Source organism: Mustela nivalis, assembly GCF_964662115.1.
Source record: "Mustela nivalis genome assembly, chromosome: 14".
In the NCBI taxonomy this organism is placed as follows: Eukaryota; Metazoa; Chordata; class Mammalia; order Carnivora; family Mustelidae; genus Mustela; species Mustela nivalis.
In genome coordinates, this window is record NC_139033.1 from 83131653 (window position 1) to 83152992 (window position 21340).

General features: G+C 50.5%; 1 protein-coding gene across 7 annotated transcripts in view; it reads left to right on the forward strand.

Moving 5' to 3' along the window:
- CABIN1 (calcineurin binding protein 1) overlaps window positions 1–21340 on the forward strand; it is a 149971-nt gene that overhangs the window by 25379 nt on the left and 103252 nt on the right. For 6 of the 7 annotated variants that reach the window (XM_082697648.1, XM_082697652.1, XM_082697651.1 and 3 more), the window contains exons 8-18: window positions 1031–1180; window positions 3923–4209; window positions 5283–5451; window positions 8281–8417; window positions 8971–9188; window positions 10507–10585; window positions 11175–11362; window positions 12182–12334; window positions 13514–13708; window positions 17288–17530; window positions 19058–19214. In XM_082697648.1, the coding sequence (XP_082553774.1) occupies window positions 1031–1180; window positions 3923–4209; window positions 5283–5451; window positions 8281–8417; window positions 8971–9188; window positions 10507–10585; window positions 11175–11362; window positions 12182–12334; window positions 13514–13708; window positions 17288–17530; window positions 19058–19214 (1976 nt within the window). Of the gene's footprint in view, window positions 1–183; window positions 248–1030; window positions 1181–3922; window positions 4210–5282; window positions 5452–8280; window positions 8418–8970; window positions 9189–10506; window positions 10586–11174; window positions 11363–12181; window positions 12335–13513; window positions 13709–17287; window positions 17531–19057; window positions 19215–21340 lie in introns of those variants that run through there. The other variant, XM_082697654.1, reaches the window with a different exon arrangement.

Below are 21340 nucleotides of genomic sequence, written 5' to 3' on the forward strand. Positions count from 1 at the left end.
GTGTCTCTCCCTCTTAAGACTTTATTTCTTGTTCACATCTTTATTTATTTATTTATTTATTTATCTATTTTAAAGATTTATTTATTTATTTGACAGACTGAGAGGCAGAGAGGCAGGCAGAGAGAGAGAGAGAGAGGAGGAAGCAGCTTCCCTGTTGAGCAGAGAGCCGGATGCGGGGCTCCATCCCAGGATCCTGGGATCATGACCTGAGCCGGAGGCAGAGGCTTTAACCCACTGAGCCACCTAGGCACCCCATATCTTTATTTTTATATATCTTTATCTTTATCTTTATTTCTTGTTCATATCCTAATGTGCTGACTGTCTTGAGAGAGAGAGAGAAAAGGGAAAAATCAATCCATAAGCAAGTGACTCTGTGGTAGAGGCCTGAGAGGGGTCAGGACAGCAAGGGTGGGAGGGCAGGTACTGCCAGGCTGCCTCAGGTGGAGGCGTGTCTGTGTGAGGGCACCTGAGGCCTCAGAGCCCCTGCCCTTTCTTTGGTTTGGCTATACTTCGGCAAGCTTAGGTAGCCTGATGACTTTTGGGCTTGGCAAGAAGGGAAAGTTATATTCTTTTACAATAAAGTCTTAAGAGGGAGAGACACAGAGATAAATAACCACTAACTCCTCCCCAGCTGAGCTGTAGGGGCCAAGGACCAGAGGACGGAGGAGCTGGCTCATTTGGAAGGTTGAGGGCAGGAAAGTTACATTCTTTTACTCTATAGGTAATTGATAGCTAGGTTTTATTTTTCTGAGGCTTTTCTGACATTACTGTGATATTGTTAAACATATGAAAACCCTTAGCTCAATTTTGAATTGTAGAGGGAACAAAGGGTATTAGTCACTTCTATTGTATGTGGGTATTAAGAATGCTAATTACTGCCCTTAGAGGCCAGACTCAAGGGGTTATTTTATTTGTAGGAAGAATTAATACAGATTAAAGGGTATTAACTTAACTGCATCCCCGTCTGTAAAATTTCAGCCTCGGCTTCAGTTTGTAACATTGTAATTTCTGTCTTTCTTACATGGTTTAGTGACATGTCAATCCACGATGTGTCGGTGAGCGCAGCTGAGACGCAGGCCATTGTAGAGGAGGCCCTGGGGCTGCGGAAGAAGCGGCAAGCGCTGACCGTGAGGGCAAAGGAACCAGACCTGAAGCTCGTGCAGCCCATCCCCTTCTTCACGTAGGTTGTCCTGGTTCCTGGGGCTGCTGGGTCAGCCGGTGGGCCCTGCACAGGAGGGAGAGGCCCTGAGGCTTGCCCTGGGGCTGACGGTGTGAGTGGGGGCCTGGTGCATACCAGACAGACACCTAGAGGTGCACACGCACTTTTTGGCCGCCAAGAGGCAGGCCAGGCCTCTCCCAAGTATGCCCAGTTGAAATCTCTCTTTGCCCTTGCCATTCTTGATGCTAGCCACTTGCCACATCCCTGCGTGCTCCCTCTTGGTCTGCCCTTCCCATAGGGGAAAAGGAAAGTAACATTTGCCAAGCACTGGACTGGCGGAAATGGGGTTCAGAGCAGGCAGATGGTGAATGGAGAGTCTGGAGTTGATCCCAGGTGTGGGTTCCATGGCTCTTGAGCTCTTGCTGTCCCTCTAGGACCACACAGGGTACCCTGGAGGATGGGCCTCCGCATAGCCCTTGTGAGTCCCACAGTGTATGAGAGGCCCTCCAGGGAAGGGAAAACTGGTATTGGCAGCCTCCCACAGTTGGGGTCATTCAGCCCCTTAGTGAGATCTGGTGTGTAGTTTTTGTTTTTGAAATTCTGACTTTGAGTCCTGAATTTTTGAATTTAGCATGCCTTGAGAGCAATGTTCTCATACTCAGAGATGTCCCATAGTGGTCTATGGCTCCCACCCTGGATCAGACAGACCTGGGGCCAGTCCTGGCACCCGTAAGTGGATGACCCTGGGATGCTACATGCCACTCCCTAAAAGCAGGGAGAGCAATCCTCTCTTATAGAGTTGTTGTGATAGTGAAATAGAACAGCTGGAGGCCAGCACAGAACAGCATTTCTGCACCCACTCAGGAAGGGCTGGCTTTGATCCATGGTACAGCTGCCTGTGTGTTTCCACATGTGGAGTGTCCCAGGAATGTCTTCCCGCCCAGACCCTGACACGGTCAGGAAGATGGGGCTGCTCTCAGACTCTTGTCAGATGCCCTTCCCATTATTTTGTTAGATGGGTCAGGAGCCCCATCCTGTCTGAGTGTGGGCTCCCTAACTGAGGATTTTGGGAGTTTGGGAAGAACCCTGAGTTCCTCACTGTTACAGTGAAGGAGGGGGAAGGCCTGAGAACACTGGAGATGGCTGGAGAGGATCCTCGTGATAGGACTAGAGAAGCTGTGAACTGGTGTCATGGTTGCCCTTGTGCGGGAGGAAGGCCAAAGGGAAACATGAGGGAGATGGGCTTGGCTGGAGGAAACCTTGCTTGGGAGTGAAGTCTGCGATTGGGTTATAGAGGAAGAGTGTGGAGTCCTCTGGGAGGGAAGGGGTCAGGCTTTTAAAATAACCACAGTTTATTGTAGGGCTTGGCACACTTGTCCCACAGGTAACTAGGTGGTAAATGCTGTAGGCTTTGTGGGCCAGATACCATCTCTGTTGTGTATTCTCAGGGGGTGTGTGTGTTTGGGGTGGGGGTTTGTGTGTAACAATCCTTTAGCTGGCTCCTAGCTTGTGGGCTGTATACAACAGGCTGTGGGCCACGGTTTGCACAGCCCTTGGTCTATTCAGTGCCCATTAGACAAGGCACGAGTGAATGAAATTGTGTACTTAAGGCATTAGACATAACCCAGCTATAAGCAAATTCTTCCTCGTGTGCATGTAGCCTTTACTGAAGACAGAGAAAGAACAGGTAGGAGAACCCTTCTTGGAGATGAAAACTTCCATTTTCATTCTTCCCTCAGCATTTACTGGATGCCAGCTTCATGCCAGGCACTGTGCCCTGTTTTGGGGACTCAGCATGATGGGTGCGGTCCCTCTCTGGGGGTGATCTGAAAGGTAGTCAGTCACCTGGAAGAAAAGGCACATGTCCCAAGCTGATGAGCCCTTTGAGGAAAGGAGCACAGCACCTTGCAGGGAGCTCATAATGGGGTCTGCACGGCTTTGGGGGTCAGGGAAGGCTTAGGTACTAGAGCTAGTATCTGACAGAGAAGTGGCATTGACCAGGCAGAGAGGCTGCAGTTGGGGGTGAAGGCTTCATTTTGTGATAGAGAGAAGCCTGTGCAAAGGTCTTGTGGTATGCAGGGGTCTGATTTTGTTTGCAGAACTGAAAACAGGCTAGCATGGTGGGAGGGTGGGGGTGAGGGTGGGGTGTGAGGTGAGACCAGGCCAGTTGGCAAGGTCAGGCATGTATTACAATGAGGCTGAGGGTGTGGTTTTGGCCTGAGAGCATGGGAAGCCATTCAGAGATGGACAGATATATCATACCACACCATATCATACCACAGCATACCATATAACACAACATAAAACATGAAACAAGAGACTCTCTACAACATAAGATGCTGTACCACAATAAAACACACATGACACAAATATCACAAAGCCTACAACATAGCCATGATCTTGGCATATGGGGACTCACAGATGATTTAAAAATTTGACTTTGTAGGGAAGGAGCTTTTGAAGTGAGTCGGTTTTCATGCCTGCCTGGTGGAGTCTGAGGGTGCCTGAGGCTGAGTTCAGGCCTTGTGCCAGGTCGAGGGGAGGAGGCTGTGGGCCCTATTCCTGCTTGGTCTGTTCCACCTCAGTGTGTTAGATGCAGGATTTTGTCCATAACTGTGACGACAAAACCCTGAGCCCTCCAGCTGCCCTCATGGGGATGGTAGCCATGGGGCCATCACTGCTCCTCTCCACAGGCCAGCTGGCCCTGGGCTTGGAGCACCCAATGCTGGGTGCTGACCGGGTGTGGTGACCCTCTCCTTGCAGCTGGAAGTGCCTGGGAGAGAGTCTGCTGGCCATGTACAACCACCTCACCACCTGTGAGCCCTTGCGGCCTAGCCTTGGCAAGAGAATCGACCTATCCGACTACCAGGACCCCAGCCAGCCTATGGTGTCTTCTGTGGTGGTGGCCCCTGTCAGCGTGATCCAGCCAAGCCCTGTCACCACCAACCCGGCTGTGGCTGTGACAGAATCTGTGCTCTCTTATGCCTCCGTGGCTGCGGCCAGCTTCCCACTGCACAGTCCCAGCCTGTTGGAGACCGGCGTCCCTGCGGGTGAGGTCCTGGGGTCAGTTTTTGGGGAGGCCCCATTTTCGGGGCAGGAGTGAGTTTTGGGGTACCCTGGCCTCCCTAGAGGGATGGATCTTGCTGATGCTTCTAGCCCAGGGTTTAAGTGGGAGCCCCACAGCTCTGCAGGAGAGGCTGAGTCTGCTCCCAGAGCTGGGGCCGGTCGGGGGTCGCTTCGGCAATGAGGCCCCCAAGGGACTGGGGTTGGAGCTCAGAAGCGCAGCTTCTTGGGACTCCTAAACTCCTGGCTGCTAAGTCCTGGTGAAGGGTTGTTCTTCTTGCTGGTACCTGGGGAGCTGGCGGGGCCCCCTACAGGTCCTGTTCTCCTGCTGGCTGCGCCCTGTAGCACCCCACTGCTGTGCACTGAAACTGGAGTGTTTTGACCTTGAGAAAGTCAGCAGAGTTACCACTATATGTGGTAGTATAGTTTTTGGTGGTTTTATTGATTTTTACTATTAATGAAGTAGTAAAAAAAAATTTCAGACAGCAGTTCCCAAGCCTTTTCTTGATTTCTGTGTCCCTGAATAAAAGACTCTTTGGCCGTTAAACGAGTTTCGAATGAACTTTATGTGATTGTCCATTTTTTGCTTAACCATACATGACACTCCTCTGCTTCCTTTTAATTCTCATGATGCTCTTGCTCACATCCTGTCATTGAATGCTCAGAAGGTGCTGGGTGGTGGGCAGAGTTAGTGTCACTGCCACTTGCTCTGTCGTTCCCAAGTACATGCACTGAGGCACCAGAGGCTCTCACAGCCAGCTGGCGGGGGTGGGAGGAGGGACTGCTGGAGACCTCGGTGTTCTGTAGCCAAGGAACGTAATCTTCAGATCTGGCTTACGGGTTCTGGGAATTTGAACAAAGTGTGAGTCAAGTGTTTTGAGTCTGAAATTAACTTTCCTCAGGACTCTTGTTAAAGAAAGAAAAGATGGGAGGTTTTTTGAACATCAGAGATGACCATGAAACATGCTGGTAGAGTTAGATTAGAGGCACTGATGTGCCTTTGTAGTGCGTTTTCTGATCCCTGCCCCTTGTAAGGTTTCAGTATGCACTCTTTATGAAGGTGACGTTTCTGGGGGAGATAAATCCAAGAAAGGAGTGAAGCGGAAGAAGATTGTAGAGGAGAGTGGAGAGACAGCGAAGCGGCGGTCTGCCCGTGTCCGAAACACCAAGTGCAAGAAAGAAGAGAAGGTAGACTTCCAGGAGCTTCTGATGAAGTTCTTGCCATCCAGGTATCATGCACACTTTTTCTTATTTGTGAAAACAAGCAAACCTGCAAACCTCCAGCCTATACCACCAGTAAAGTTTCTTTTTGCATTGCCTCCCACTCTTCTGGGCACTTCTTTTGTTCTCCCATAATATCTGTGCCAGTGTTCAAAGCACAGATCTCAATGGATTGGGATTGTGGGTTTTTCTCACCTTTCTTCCCTCTGAACTTCCTGAAGGCAGGAACTGACTTAAACATCTTTCAGAGAACCAGATGCTCCCTGGGCCCTCAGGAGATGGATGGATCACCGAGCTGGAGGCCACTCACTCATGTCCTCATGCACATATAGATACCCACTTGCTGGGTGACCTAGGGCTGCTGCTGCTTGGGTGCAAACTCTGGAAAATCCCACAAAAGGTAGCACCCATTCCATTTTCAGGAAGAGTGTGCATGCTTGGTTTCTCCAGGCTCAGCAAGGTTCCCTCGAATTCTGAGAAAGAGGACAGGCTCATAAATTTTCCCTTACTTTCACCAATTCTTAGTGTTGTCAGAGATGCCTTAAGGGAGGAAAAGGGTCCAGGCTGCCCCCAGCTGGGAGGGGCCTGGGTGCCTGTGCTCCTTAAGTCAATTTTCACCAGTGCTCCTGCTTTCTGCCCTTGCCACCCCAGCTCCTCCAGAGCCTCCGATTCCTGAACCTTCCTGGCCACCATTGTTGATGGCGATGGTACATGGGCTTCCTAATGCCTCCTCCCCTGTCCTTAGCTGAGTGGAGAGAGCAGTTCTGTTTCTGCTGTTCCATCATCTTGCTGCCATCTGACATTTGGTGAACACGTTTCTTGTCTGCTGGGGCATTCTCTCCTATCCCCTGTATCTTTTAATCCCTTCACAGTTTCTGGAGTGAAGTTTAGAAGGTAAACATATGTGCATTTTTTCTTTTTTTAAGATTTTATTTACTGACAGAGGGAGGGAGAAGCAGGGCCCTGGTTGCTGAGCAGGGACCCTGATGTGGGGCTTGATCCCAGGATAGTGGGATCATGACCTGAGCTGAAGGCAGGTGCTTAACCCACTGAGCCATCCAGGTGCCCCTTCAGTATGCGTCTTTAACCAGGAGTCCTCAGTCTTCAGTGGTTTGGCCTTTGACGGTTTATTTTCAGGGGTGATAACATCCACATGCAAGAGGAGGAGCCAGAAGCTTTAGGTGGATTGTGAATCCATTTTGCTCCTTTGTTGCCTCTTTTTCTTTCTGGGGTGAAAGTGAAGTGCTTGGAAATCAGATTTGTTCTCTGTAAGTGGAGGATGTGATTGGTGCTCTCTGATAAATTCCTCTTCAGGGTTAGTGCCAGGAGCAGGTCTCTTCAGGAGAGCTGCAGGATGGGGCCATGGTTGATGATGCCAAAGGTCTCGGTGACCCATTTCTCTATCTTCCGTTCAGCCCTGATGAAAGAGTCTTACCCTCTTTTTTTTTTTTTCCCCAAGATATTTCTTTCTTTATTAGGGAGAGCAAGAGACCACAAGCAGGGGAAGTATCAGAGGGAGAGGGAGAAAGAGGGTCCCCGATGTGGAGCTTGATCCCAGGATCCTGGGATCATGACCCACACCAAAGGCATATATTAACCTACTAAGCCACCCAGATGCCCCTAAAAATTTTTTATTTTTAAAGTAATCTCTGTATCCAGTGTGGGGCTTGAATTTATAGCCCTGGGATCAAGAGTTGCATGCTGTACCCACTGAGCTAGTCAGGCACTGCTCTTTCCCTCTTTATGTGGAATGTTTTCTATCTTCTTTATTTTTATTTTATTATTTTTAAAAGATTTTATTTATTTGATTGAAAGAGATCATAAGTAAGCAGAGAGGCAGGCGGAGAGAGAGGGGAAGCAGGCTCCCTGCTGAGCAGAAAGCCCGATACAGGGCTCGATCCCAGGATCCTGAGACTGTGACGTGAGCCAAAGGCAGAGACTTAACCCACTGAGCCACCCAGGCGCCCCTTTATCTTTATTTTAATTGTTGGTTTCCATGTCTGCTTCTTCGAATGGCCACATAGGAGCAACGTGAGAGCATGCCCAGAGTAGTGACCCTGGAGGTGTGTGCATAAATAAATGAAGCCATCCAGTAGGGCCCTGTTTTATGTGTTTATGCCCCAGGGCTGTTTGGTTGAGGAGAAACTACTGGATGGCCAAAACGTGGTCCTTGGGAGGTGCTGAAAGAATCATCCTCCTCAGGCCCAGGGCTTTGTGGGGAGCCACGGAGCCATGGAGGGCCCCAGCTCAGAAGGGCCTTCTGTGCCCCCATATTCCACTCATTCCACTTTCTCCCTGTTTGCTGGGCTCCCTTTCGTTCTTAGAATATTCCTGGTGCTCTTCTGGCCTGTGCCTCTCCACCTGCCCTTGTCCTGCTTTGCATGGCCAGCTCCTTTTCCTCCATTGTCAGCATGGACATTAATTCCCTCTGAGAGGCCTTCCTGATTCAGTTCTCCAAAGAATGTGCCTCTGTCTTAAGCACTCTGTGGTGGTTGGTCCTTATTTGAGCTCTTCGTTTCATTGTTTCTTTTTATTGTCTTTTTCTCCCATTTAGAAGGTAAGCTTACTGTGGGCAGGGTTTGCCACACTCACAGCTGAATTCCAGTTGAAGTCCTGTTGGTGGAATGAATGAATGAGTGAGGGTATAGGTTAGATGCCAGCTCAGAAAGACATGGAAAGAGGCAGAGCCTCCCAGAGGTCTGGATTTCGGACCTCTTCATCTCACTGATTGGCATCTTGTTCTGTCTTGCTCATTCATTTCTCTAATTGGAAGAATTCAAGTGCTCATGTCAGAATGTGTTGGTATGACTTTTGTGATTTTGGTGTGTTCCATGCAGGCTAAGAAAGCTGGACCCAGAAGAGGAAGATGACCCATTTAATACTTACGAAGTCCAGTCAGAAGCCAAACTCCAAAGCTTCCCGAGCGTCGGGCCTCACCGACTGTCATACGACTCGGCTACATTCATGGAATCTGGTAGGAATTGAGCAGCTTGATCATTCACTGTTAGGAATTCTTCTTCCCATTATCCTATAGCCTGCTTAGGTTTTGTTCTGGGAAATGGTTCTGGGGTGATCTTTAAAGCATGGTCAGGAGTTTTCCTGGATTTGTCTTGGGCCTGAGCAATATGGTCAGTTGGGAGATCTGCTGAAATGTCTAGGATCATGCTTGACTGTGCTCTCTGAAGGGTGTGTGCTTCAGGTGGAAGCTGGGGGCATGGTTTTGCAAGTCACGTGCACGTGTCCCGGCTATTGAGTGCACATCTTGAGGCAGCGCGTACAGGTTGGCCCTTCAGTCCCCACATCAAACCTGGAGATTCAGAGCAGCTTGCTCACAGCTGGTGAGGGCTGGAGCTAGTCTTGGGGACCACCAGGGGAGCACCGCCCCTCTGGAGGCCACAGGTGCTCTCCTGGCGCTGCCCCGGCCTGGCCCAGCCCCGCCCCTGCCTCTCTCTTCTCCCAGAGGAAACGGGAGACCCTGGCGTGGAAGGTCCTTCATTCCAGTCAGCTGTTTCTCCCTCCCTGGGCAGAGAAGCAGGACGTACATGCATTCCTGCTGGAGAACCTGACCAACGGGGGCATCCTGGAGCTGATGATGCGCTACCTGAAGAGCATGGGCCACAAGTTCCTGCTGAGGTGGCCGCCAGGGCTGACAGAGGTGGTACTCAACATCTATCACAGCTGGAGGAGGCACAGTACCAGCCTGCCCAACCCGCTGCTAAGGGACTGCAGCAATAAGCACATCAAGGTCAGGTGGCCGGGGAGCCTCTTCAGGTTTGGGGTGGGGGCGGGCACTGTGGGTATGGGGTTGCTGTCATGTTGAGCCTCCTCAGTTGCATCCATTTGTGGGCCCAGAACCTGGGCCTCTGGGGAGTCATGGGAACTGGTTTGTGTCTAGAGGGATCCCTGGTGGCTGTGTGGAGGCTGCACTCGGAGGTGAGAGTGGGCGTGGGGCCATTAGAAGGCTGTTGTCGGGTGAGTGTCAGTGGTGGCAGTGGAGTGGAAGGTTCTGGAGGTACAGCCTATAGGATGAGCTGTAAGTGAAGGTGAGGGAATGAGATGGTGGACAGGGCTTCTAGGGCTGGCCCCGGCACAGGGGTTGGTTGGTTGTGGGGTGGCTTACTGAGATGGAGGAGAGCCAGTGGAGAGTGGGTGAAAGTGAAACATTCGGCTGTGTTCCAGGTGCCAGGGAATGTTACCAAATTGTGTTTTAGCAGGTAAGAAGACAGAAGTACAGAGTCTAAATAGGTTGCTTAGGAAAGTGGTGGGGCCCACTGTAACTAGGGGGCTGACCCATGCTCAGCCTCCCCGCTGACGGCACTCTGCACCCCAGCCTCCTCCACTCGGAGCTTCTTGAGGCTCAAGGGAACACTGGATGCTCTGGACCCCTTCTCCTGTTACGGGGGAAGGCTGGATGCCTGGGAGGGTGCACTGGGAGCCTTTAGAGCCTGTCGGGTTGTTCTTTCTGACTGGCGACACAGAAGGTAGAAGAGCTCAGGGGTTTGACAGGTCCTAAGGGCCATATGAGCCTGTGCTCCCTACACAGGGACAGCTCAGGGACTGTGTCGTACCAGCTGCTGCTCATTAGGCCTCTTCCCCAGGGGCAGTGTGGAGTGGCTGGAGGAGGTGAGGCTTTGGTCTCCAGATGAACCAGGCTGTTTATTTCTCAGCTTTGCCCACTTGGCAGGTGGCTCCTCGTTGCTGAACTTCAGCTTCCTTGTGACTCTGGAGGTGATGCCTGACCCAACTACTTTTGAGGCTTGAGTGCTGTAGTATGGTTGCAGCATCTGGCCTGACATTTGGCAGGTGAAAGAGCTGCCCCTTCCATAGGGCAGTCCCTTAGGACTGAAGACAGGTCTCTGGCTCCTCTCAAGTCTTGTGCCAGTATAGATCAATGTGCCTCTCCTTATGTCCTGGCAGGAAGCCATTGATTATAAAATGGAAAGTAGGTTGAAGAAAGAATTATATGTTTATCAAAGTAAGTTTTAGTTTCATTTCATCCCATGCTTCACCCTTTGGTGCCTCTTTATGACTTCATTCCTGACCTTTTGGTGCCTGTCCTGCAGGATATGATGCTGATGTCTCTCTCCTGCATGGAGCTCCAGCTAGACCAGTGGCTGCTGACCAAGGGCAGAAGTTCTACAGGTAGGAGGCATGCTGTCTTCTGTGGTAGGAGTAATTTTCCCAACCCTCAGCAGCCAGGAGGAAATGGGAGTGGGAGGCTGAGTCATGGAATTCAGAGTTCCATCTGCAGTGGGCACATTTCCTGGGTTGGCTTGTTGGACCAGGGAGAATCCAGGGTCCCTGAGAAATCCTTTGAACGCTCAAGAAGTAGTTAGTTACAGCTGAGCCCCCAGAGGGAGCCACCTGCCTGCTTTTTCTGTTATTCAGTGTTGAAGGAAGTAGGATCTCAGATTTCTCAAGTCATTACCTGACACTTTATGTGTCCCAGTAATTTTTCTATATGATGTGTATCATTCTGACTTTGAAACCACTATTTGGTGAACAAAGTTCAGTAAGTAAAATGAGGGCTCTTGGGGTCTCTCCATCTCTGTCTGGTTTGTTTGATTTCTCTGATGCTGGCCACTTGAGGGGCTGTAAGGCTCCAAGGGGCTCAGGGTACTCCTGGACACTAAAGCAGGTGTGGTGGGGGCTAAGGGCAAGCTCCAGGGAGCAGAAGGGTGTCTGGAATGTGCACATGAAATTGACTTGTTCTGGCCTGAATGGTTTACAGTGTCTCCTCGGAACTGCCCTGCTGGTGTGGTGAATGGCAGGTTTGGGCCTGATTTCCCAGGAACCCACTTCCTGGGGGACCTCCTGCAGCTGTCATTTGCCTCATCCCAGCGGGACCTGTTTGAGGATGGCTGGCTGGAGTTTGTGGTCCGCGTTTATTGGTTGAAGGCTCGGTTCCTGGCACTGCAGGTTGGTTCTGTGGTTGGTTCCCTGGCCCCAAAGCTGGGGGAAGAGAGCTGGATGTACTCTGGAGAATATGTGTGCAGGTGCACATATGGCTCCTGCCTGGTGCAGAGCTCAGGAGGAGGAAGTGGGATGTGGTGGGGAAGTTTGAGATCTCAGGTAACCCAGGATGGCCCCCAGTTTGTCCAGCATATCAGCATGACCACAGATCTCTGGAAGGGATCTCCTGTGCACCCTGTAGGCCTCCACATTCAGGATTGCCTTGGGTTTTTGAACCCTTTGCCTTTGTTTTCCTGAGAGCCCCTGAATGAGTGCACAAATGGATGCAGACTTTTCTAGAAGGGAAAACCACTTATCTTGCATGACTTCTCAGAAGGCTTCCCCTCAGAGCCTGGTCTAGATGGCCAGGGTGGACTAGCTGTCACCTCACATGGTGGTGCCCAGTACACTGTGGTGGAATGAGTAAGATTGTCATAGTCGGCTCTGGAATTAGGACAGGCCTAGCTGCTAATCCTGGCTCAGCTAAGTTTTTGCTCATGATCTAGAACAAACACTCAGCCTTCCTCAAGTGTCCTCATCTGCAACATAGGGTTTATGATACCTTCCCTTAGAACTGTGGTATGAAGTAATCATTCATTTGTCCAACAAATACTTGTTGAGCTCCAACTGTGTCCAGGAACCCTTTTAGAGGGTGTAGGAGTTTCTGGACAAAACCGCCCTCCTGGTGCCTGCATTCTAGTGGGATCAGGGAGGTAAGGCACCTGGTACAGCACAGGAGTTTCCTTCCTTCTGTTTCTGACCTTTGACTGCTTTTCCTCTGACCAGGGAGACATGGAGCAGGCCCTGGAGAACTATGACATCTGCACAGAACTTCTCCAGAGCTCCACTGCCATCCAGGCTGAGGCAGGGACTGAGCAAAGAGACATCATCATCCGCCTGCCCAACCTCTACAATGATTCTGTTGTTTCCTTGGAGGAAGTGAGTGGGAGTTATTTAACGGTTTTTCTTGGTCAAAGATTTATTCTGGGTTGGCTGAGTTGGACCAGGCCTGCCATGTCCCTGTGGAGCAAGAGAGCAGCCCAGGCGCTGAGCAGGGCTTCTACCTCTCAGGGGAGGATGAAGGAGCCTGGGAGAGGCAGCTCTGGGGCACAAGGGCACCTTGGACTCATGCCCCCCTCTCCCCAACACACATACTGAGGGAAAGCCCGTCCAGGTGGCAGGGGGCAGGGATGGAGGGAGACCTTCGGCAAGATCTGGAATGATCATTGCTCAGCTCTCTGGGCCACGTGCTGCAGCAGCTCTAGCGGGATTAGAGGGAAACTGCTGTAGAAGCCTGTAATGCTGGTCTGGCTATGGGTTGGGTCAGCAGTATGGGGCATGTATGTCAGGCTCTGTCCATTTCTGATCTTGTTCTTACTGCAGAGCCTCAGACCCCACCCACTTCCACAGCTGTGACATGTCTACTTCAGCTGACTGTCCTTCAGACTCTTACAGAATTCTCTGGGCAAGGCCAAGTACAGTACCCCTGCTACCTGTATTCTGGGGGAAACAGCAGAACTCTTGTGAGGAGAGAGTTCTGTGGGTCAATACTGTGTCTCAGCCTCTGGACCAGGGCTCCCCTAAGTTTCCAGTGGCCTCTGGTTCCTCAGTTCCAGGAGTCTGGTTTGCTGTCCAACTATTGTGGCAGAGAATTATCTGGAACCTCTCTGCTTCTGGGGTAGTTTTTGTATTTTGCTATTTTTTTAAGGTATTTAATCTCTATACCCAAGGTGGGGCTCAAACTCATGACCCTGAGATTAAGAGTTTCATGTTCCTCTGACTGTGCCAGCCAGGCACCCCATTTTTTGCTTTGTTTGTTTTTAAAAGAATTGAGTGCCTTGACCTTAATAGAAGTCCTTTTCAGTTTTTATTTATTTGATAGAGCATGCGCAGAAGCGGGAGTGGCAGGGGGAGGGAGAAGCACGCTAATGACTGAGCCGCTGAGGCACCCCAATAGAAGTACTTTTAATAAAGCTGTTGTTCAATGTAAGTGTTGGTGTACTAACAGAGAGTCTACTTTCGTACTCCTCATCTGGGTCTAGTGAGTGCAGACACTGGCCAGATTCAGAGAGGATGTGAGGGGTTTGTCATTGGGCAGCATGTCTGGGCTTTTTCCAGATTGATAAGAACCTGAAGTCACTGGAGCGGTGCCAGTCCCTGGAGGAGATTCAGCGGCTCTACGAGGCTGGAGACTATAAGGCCGTCGTGCATCTGCTTCGCCCCACCTTGTGTACCAGTGGCTTTGACCGGGCTAAACACCTGGAGTTTATGACTTCTATTCCAGAGAGGCCAGCCCAGCTCCTGCTGCTGCAGGTGTGTGCTGCCCATGGTCCCCCTTGCCCTGACCTCATACCTTCTTTGCTTGGTTGTGGGTTTCTTCTCTGGAGGCTTTGAGGTGGCCCTCAAGGACATGCATCTAGGAGAGAAAAGCAGGAGTAAAAACTGCTGACTGACACCCAGGAAGATGCTAGTTAGAACACATGGTCAAGACTGGGGGAAAACTGGAACCTAAGAAAGCAGCTTCCAGGGTTCTGTGTGGCTCAAGACAAATCCATGCTTGAATTGGAACATCCTGGCAAATGAGGAAGGGAGATTAGTCAGCATGGCACCCAGTGATCCACCTGCTTGTTCATTTGCCTTTTTGTATTACCTTTGGAATTAAGGTGTGAGTAGATGTTAAAATGGACAAACTATACAGTATAGTGAAGACCAAATAAATACCCGTGTAGAGTCACATGATTGTTAAAAAAAAAGAACACCACTGTGGTGTTTGAAGCCATGTGTCCTCTCAACTCCCTCCGAGTCTGCCTTCTTCAGGAGGTAAACACTGAGCACAGGGCATCAGGATCTGCTTGGTGCCATTCAGTTGCTCAGTCTCTTTGTGCCTTGGTTCCCCATCTCTAGAATGGAGACAGCCATTGTCCATCCCTCAGCGGCCTGCTGTAGGGGTTATACAAGTTAGTGTGTGTTGGCACCATGCCTGGCATGTAGCAAGCGCTATGTGGTGTGCTGGCTCACACCAGTGCCACCATCTTTGGAAGCATGGTGTTGGATGATAAACATGGATTGTGATAAACACGATGTGCTTAGGGGCATTGGGGGGTCTGGTGTCCTATCTCTTATGGTTCATGCGCTAATCAATTCTTACTGTGATTGTTATCTTATTGGGTCCTTCCCCTTCAATTTGGAAAGAGAACCCGATCTTCTTCCAGGCTTTTTGCTCCCATTATGTGAGACTTTTCAATTTACTTTCTTAAATTGGGAAATAGTTAAGAGGTGTGGCTGTAGGAGCAAATGGAGGCATCTCCATCCTGGTACAAGGGGAGGAGAGAGTTGGTTCAGGGAGGGAAGGGAGAGTGGGAGACAGGAAGGGAGAGGTTCCAGTTCCTGGAAGAGGAAGGTCAGGCTGGCCTGTGCTGAAATCAAGGGATGAAATGTGTCTGACCCCAGTTGCTGTGGCAGGCTTGCAGGGGTGGGTGGCAGGGAATGAAGGAGTGTCCAGCATGGCTGCATATGAGCAGTATGGCTGGGTGTACCACGGAGGCCATTAGGTGGGGAAAAGATGCCCCCACTGGGCCTGTTAAGGTGGCCCAGTATTCAGATGTCAGTCTGCTGCTATCGTCCCGAACCCCTGAGTGTGACAAGGTGCTCTGCTGGTGGGTTGGATGGGAATTGAGTAGTACTTGAGAGGTGTGTGGTGAGGCCTGGGCCAAGTGCTGTGAAAGGACATGGTTTTTATTTTGAGGATAAGCGACTGTTGATTTTTCCTCTATTTTCCATTGAGGGGATGTGTTTTCTTACTGATTTTGAGTAATCTTTGTATTTTAAAGTTATTACTCTTTTTTTCTTTAAAAGTTGCAAATATTTTTTCCCAGTGTGCTTTTAAATTGTGACTTTTTTTTTTGGACATATAAGAGTTTTGAATTTTATCTTGTCAAATCTTTTGATAGTTTTAAAGGTTTGTGATTTTGTTCATTATGCTCAGGTAGCCTTTCCAAGACTGAGAGAATATTCATCTACTCATTCCACATACATGGATTAAGTTCCTGTAGAGTGCCTGGCACTGGACAGGGGAGAGAGGCCCCCTTTGACCAAACCTCTATTTTAGAAAGGGAGGCAGACAAGAAGCATGTCAACAAATAGATGAAAACTGTATTTGCCTTTGTTTTCTTCTGGTGGTGTTAGTTTTGCATTATTGTGCTTGGTCTAGCTTTAATGGAATTTGTCTGTGGAGGGGGTCTAATTTGGAATCTTCTAGCAGTATGATGGCTCTCTCTCCCTATTTGGGCAAGCTGCTTTGAATGCTCTTTGATATAATTGTGTAGTTTTTTCTGGTTGAATTGATTCTAAGTTCTTGGTATTTTTGATTGCGACTTTGAGCAAGATCTTTTTGTTGGTCGTTATATTTTCTAGCTGTACATTTCTGGTTTATAGGAACCCTATCAATATTTGTATGTTTATTTTCAATCTAGCCACTTTGCTACATTCCCATTCTTTCTGATAGTTTCTCTTTGTTTGGGATAGACGATCATGTTGCCCACAGTCAGCGGCAGTTTGGTCTCCTCATTTGTTGGCAGTTATTCTTGTGCATTTGAGCTCTTTCTAGCCTTGAGCACTGGGGATTATGTCCCATTAGAGCACTGCTGGTGGGTCCTTGTCTTGTCCCTGACTTTCATGGCAACGCTGGCTGCACTCCCTGGTCTGTCATCTTTATCTTGCTACACAATAAGCTCCTGCCTCTCGCGTGATTGGTGTTTGATCAGGAGGGGTCATCTTGGGCCTTTGGGTTCCACGTGTGTGATTCTAGGCTCCTTCATGCCTCAGGCCTCCTGCTAGAGAGTGTTGGCTTTTTCTAAAGAAACACAGGCCCCGTGTTCCTGGCAATTAAAGGTTTTAAATTGGGGGTGGTTTTGATCTGTGTTCAGACATCGCAGCACATCCCAAAGACGGTTTTAGGCACCCCTGTCCTGCGTCAGCTCAGAGAGTGCAGCTGTGCTTGTTGTGTGGAGCTGCTGCCGGGCGTCGGCTGCAGTGAGGTCAGAGCCTCACGGGGCTCCGGGCAGCAGGTGCTCCCTGCTGGTCTAACAGGCCTCCTGCCAGATCTGCCAGTTCACAGCCAGGCCGAGCTTCCCCACACAGCGGCATGGTGATGAAAGTGGCTGAGACTGAGGGCCTTAAGTGGGTTATGTTCTAGAGCAAAAGGACAAGGAGCTGCACAAAAAGCAGTGGCTCCCAAAGAGGAGATTTTAAAATAGTGTGGTGTACTGAGAGCTCCTGCACGTGCCGGGGTGCGGCACTGAGTGTGCTAGGGACGGCGGCTCATATCCTGCTCCCAGTGCCTTTTCCACCTGGGCACCTGGGTAGGGCTGGCCTCTCAGAACCAAGACCTCAGTGCTGCCTGGCTGCTTGCCTCTGCTCTGGCCTTGCTCAGACCCTCCTCCATAGAGAGAGTCCCTCCCTGGGAGCCTGCCCTCCCTGCTGAAACTGTTCCAGAGCCGTGGCACCAGATGAGTGTGTGACTAGGTGGCCTGGACACGGTGGCTCAGGATGAGAGTTGACAGAGGTGGTGGAGTCACTCAGTCTCACCTTGGCTGCTCGCCAGCTCTGTGGCCTCCTCCATGTCCCAGCTTTATAAATGAGGAAGCAGAGGTGCAGAGGTCAAGCCCCTTTCTGAAAGTCCCCTGACTGGCACCTGCTGTGCTGTGATTGCCCTCATAGATGCCTCAAGGCCTCTGGAGAGCCTCCACTACCCCTCTTTTTGGACTGCCCTCGTGTCTTTGTCCCCAGCTACCTGCCCCTCAGTCCTGAGGACCAGGCATAGAGAGCACCATTGCAGTCCTCTCATGGTATGCCCTCCTCCTTCTCTTCTTCCTTGCCCCTCCCCATGCTCAGGATTCCTTGCTTCGGCTAAAGGACCATCAGCAGTGTTTCGAGTGCTCCGATGTGGCTTTGCATGAGGCTGTCCAGCAGATGGTGAATGCGAGTGAGTCTGCAGCCAAGGAGGAGTGGGTGGCCACGGTGACCCAGCTGCTGTTGGGCATTGAGCAGGCGCTCTCGGCTGACAGCAGCGGCAGCATCCTAAAGGAATCGTCTTCCTCCACTGGCCTCACCCGACTTACCAACAACCTCATCCAGGTAACCTACCACTCCTTCCTGCGGACATGCCCTTTCTTCATAGCTCACCAGATTTCCTGCAAGCTAGGCACCCCAAGGGGATGTGTTGGCTGCTCTGGCTGTAGGAGGTGGGTACCTCAGGTGGTGGGTCACTGTGCGCTGCCTACATATCTGCCTGGGGCTGGCTGGGTCTGGGGGGTGGAGATTGCTGAGCACTGGGCACCATAGGGTTCTTCCAGACTCCCCGTCCCCAAGGGCTGGAATTAGGCTCAGTGCAGGAGGCCCTGACGTGTTTGCAGTGAGCAGGAGGTGGAGCTGGGGCTGGTACCCCAGGCCCTTGTTCCCCCAACCAGGGCTCTCTACCACCCCACATCATCCTGGCTCTCATATGCAAGGGGTGGTCACCACACTCCGTGTTGTCCAGTGGGCTTCATAGCAGGGAACCTTCCTTAAGCTCTTTCTCCTGACAACAACTACTCATGCTGTCAACAGGTCCTGCCAAATCCCCATCCTTAATGTCCCCATTCTTTGTTTCTCCTCTCTGTGTGTAGTGCTCTGCCTCAGCCCAGGCCACTGCTGTCTCTTCTTTGAACCATGGCGGCTTGCTCCTCGCTGTCCTCCTTTCCCCTGTACCCTCCCAGAGCAGCCTTCACCCTGATGTGGAAATAATCAGTGTACTTTTCCTTCTCTTCAACCCACCATAGTCCTCTGGATTACCCATCACCCAAGGTGCATGATTTCAAGCCTAGCCTGCTTTACTCATCTTTTGCTTCCTTGGCTGCCTCTGGGCCTCTGCCTGCACGCCTGTCCTCTGCTACCAACTCCTGCTCTCTTCAGTACTGGTTCCACCACAGCCACTCAACTGGAGTGTCACCTCTGTTTCAGGAAACCTCAGGGTTCTCCTCTGTCCCTACCCCCTCCTCTGAGACCTTACTGTGACCTTCATTTGCCTTAAATGCAGCAGCCATACTGATTTTGATTCCCAATTTTTTAAAAAAAGATTTTATTATTTATTTGAGAGAGAGAGAGAGAGCAAGCATGCATGCAAGCAGAGGGAGGAGCAGAGGGAGAGGGACAGACAAGTGGACTCCATGCTGAGTGTGCAGCCCACTGTGGGTCTCAATCTCACGACCCTGAGACCACAACCTGAACCAAAATCAAGAGTTGGCTGCCTAACCAGCTGAGCTACCCAGGTACCCCTGATTCTTAACTCTTGAGTGGCTTGTCTATGGCTCTCTTCCTGCTGCTCTCTTCCTGCTGTCAACTTGCCCTGCCCTACTCACCTCTGTAACCCTCCCATCGGGCTTGGGCCCAGCACATGGTAGGTGCTGAGGGCATCAGGAGCTGCATGTGACATGAGGGAGGACTGTCAGAGCTGGCTCCTCTGATGCCTGAGCTTAACTCTGTTGTTGGGCACCCTGGGACTCTGATGATGTGTTAGAATGGTTCTAGGTCCATATCCCCACCTCTGCCCTGATAAGTCATCCCAGAGGGTAGAAGGGGCAGCTGGCCCGACTGTGATACCCCCTATTCTTCTCCCTCTCCCAGGTCATCGACTGCAGCATGGCTGTGCAGGAGGAGCCCAAGGAGCCCCATGTCTCTTCAGTGCTGCCCTGGATCATCCTGCACCGGGTCATCTGGCAGGAGGAGGACACCTTCCACTCCCTCTGCCACCAGCAGCAGCTCCAGAACCCGGCAGATGAAGGTGCCAGGGAGTGGGTCTGGGTGGGGGTAGGCCCTGACAGCCCTGTCCAGATGCTGAGTGGACTTAGGGCTCAGTCCACAGGATTTTGTGTGGTGCTCAGAAGAAGCAGAAGCTCCTTCAGGGAGGTCATTGTGCAGTGAGGTCAAGGGGCAGTGGGTGTGTGCTATTTCATGTCTGGTGCCAGTGGCAGCACAGAATGATAGCACGGCTAGTGCTTACAAGGAGTGCTGATGGTGCTCTGGGCAGTCTCATGCTTGCTTATGCCTTTCATCCCCAAGGCAGCCCTGTGAGAGGGGCAGCCACACACTAGCCCTTGAGCACTTAATCACTGCGCTCTGGCCCCTGCTGGTGTGAGTCCATCAGGGCGGGAATGTGGGCAGCTGGAGGGAAGTAGGGAGTGAGCACGGGTTCCACATCCCAAATGTCACATCTTGGCTGTGTGACCTTGGGCAAGTCATATAACCTCTCAGCCTCTATTCCCCAAGTACCTGCTGGGAATATGGTGCCTATCTCAGACGGTTGTTCTGAGGACAAAATGAAATAATAAAACTATCATTTGTCAAATCAGTGCCTGGCACATGGGGTTGCTAAATGATGAGTAGTTACGAACAAGAAGCCGAAAAGAGCAAGCCCAGGACTCTTCATGGAGATGATACTTGAGCCAGGTCAGTGTAGTGGTGGGAAATGTAGTGAACTGAAGAATTAACAATAGCAGCTAATGACATTTAAACAAGTTTCCCTATCATTCTACCATGTGGTAGAATGTTCTTGCATTTTCTGTCTAGATTTGGCCAATGACACAAATATTTTACATAGCTGAGATTTTAGTATACATATTTATGTATTCAACCAAACTTCAAGATTAAATTAATTTCCTCAGTGATTTGAAAAATCAAAAAAGTGGAAAATAAAGAAAGTCATCCCTATTCCAAGGCCAGAGTTAACGTGTGGTTTGTTTCCTTCCATTCTTTCTCTCTAACTTCTCTAATTCCCCCAATTCTTGTCAACTGCTCACTGCATGTCAGACCTCTGGGAATAAGGCACTTAACTCTGACAGATTTGGGTGGGTGGAGACAGACCAGAACACCCACAGCGCCAAGCCAGTGTGGCCTGCTGAAAGAAGGGTGCCTCAAGCTGCTGGGTGGGGGGGGGGGGGGTTGGTATTGGGCTGAGGTTTGAGAGAAGAGCAGGGGCAGAGGAAGACATTGGGAAAATGGAGCAGTGTAAGCAGGGATGCAAGAGAGCTGGGCCATGTGGGTTGGACACGGGAAGGGCCAGACTGAGAAAGGCTTTTAGGCTTTATTTTATGAAGCTGTTTCGATTTTGCTCTGTGGTTTTTATAATGCTGTTGAGAGGTGTCCTGCTTTACTGAGCCATTCCCTCCTGCTGACCCCTCAGGATGCCTGCAGCATATCTCTCTTATAGGTCACACTTCAGTGAACCTCATGTACACCTTTTTGCTTCTGCCTAATTGACTTTTTGGATAAATTTCTAGGATGAGTATCTTCTGAGCTCATGACAAGTGGTACCTTTTTATTTTCCAGAAGGGCTCCCCCGAGGGGTTTTAATGGTGAAAAAAACAATTAAGGTTTATGACTATGTCTATTGTTTTTCTTATAATACAAAAGACTCCTGAATTAAGAGTATCCTTTCCCCTGTGATTAATTATGCAAACAAAATATAGTTTTTAAAAACCTGCCAGTAAGCAAACAAGGAAAGGGGGATGGTGGAATGCCATCAACTTAAGAGGATAGGCCAAGGGGAAGAATCCAAGATTCTGGTAGACTGGCAGCAGGTGTGGTTTCTGTCCCCTCCTCTCCCACTGGTAAGAAAGCTGAGGGAAGTTGGGAATTGGGCAAAATCCTGGGAAATATTATTAATGTCCTCTCATTTGTAGACAGCAGGCTAGCAGGGAAGCCCCTCTATATCACCCTGGGCTTGGTGGAGACAGGAAGGGCTCCTGGGCCCTGCCACCTTCCAGTGACCAGACCTCACTGAGGGAAGGGGTCCAGGGATGAAGCACATTACTGGTTGGGTGGTGAGGGGCCTGGTGTAGAGTAGAACATTGTCATATTGAGTTCTCTGAGCCAGTTCACTGGGGACCACTACTTGCTAACGGCAGAGGA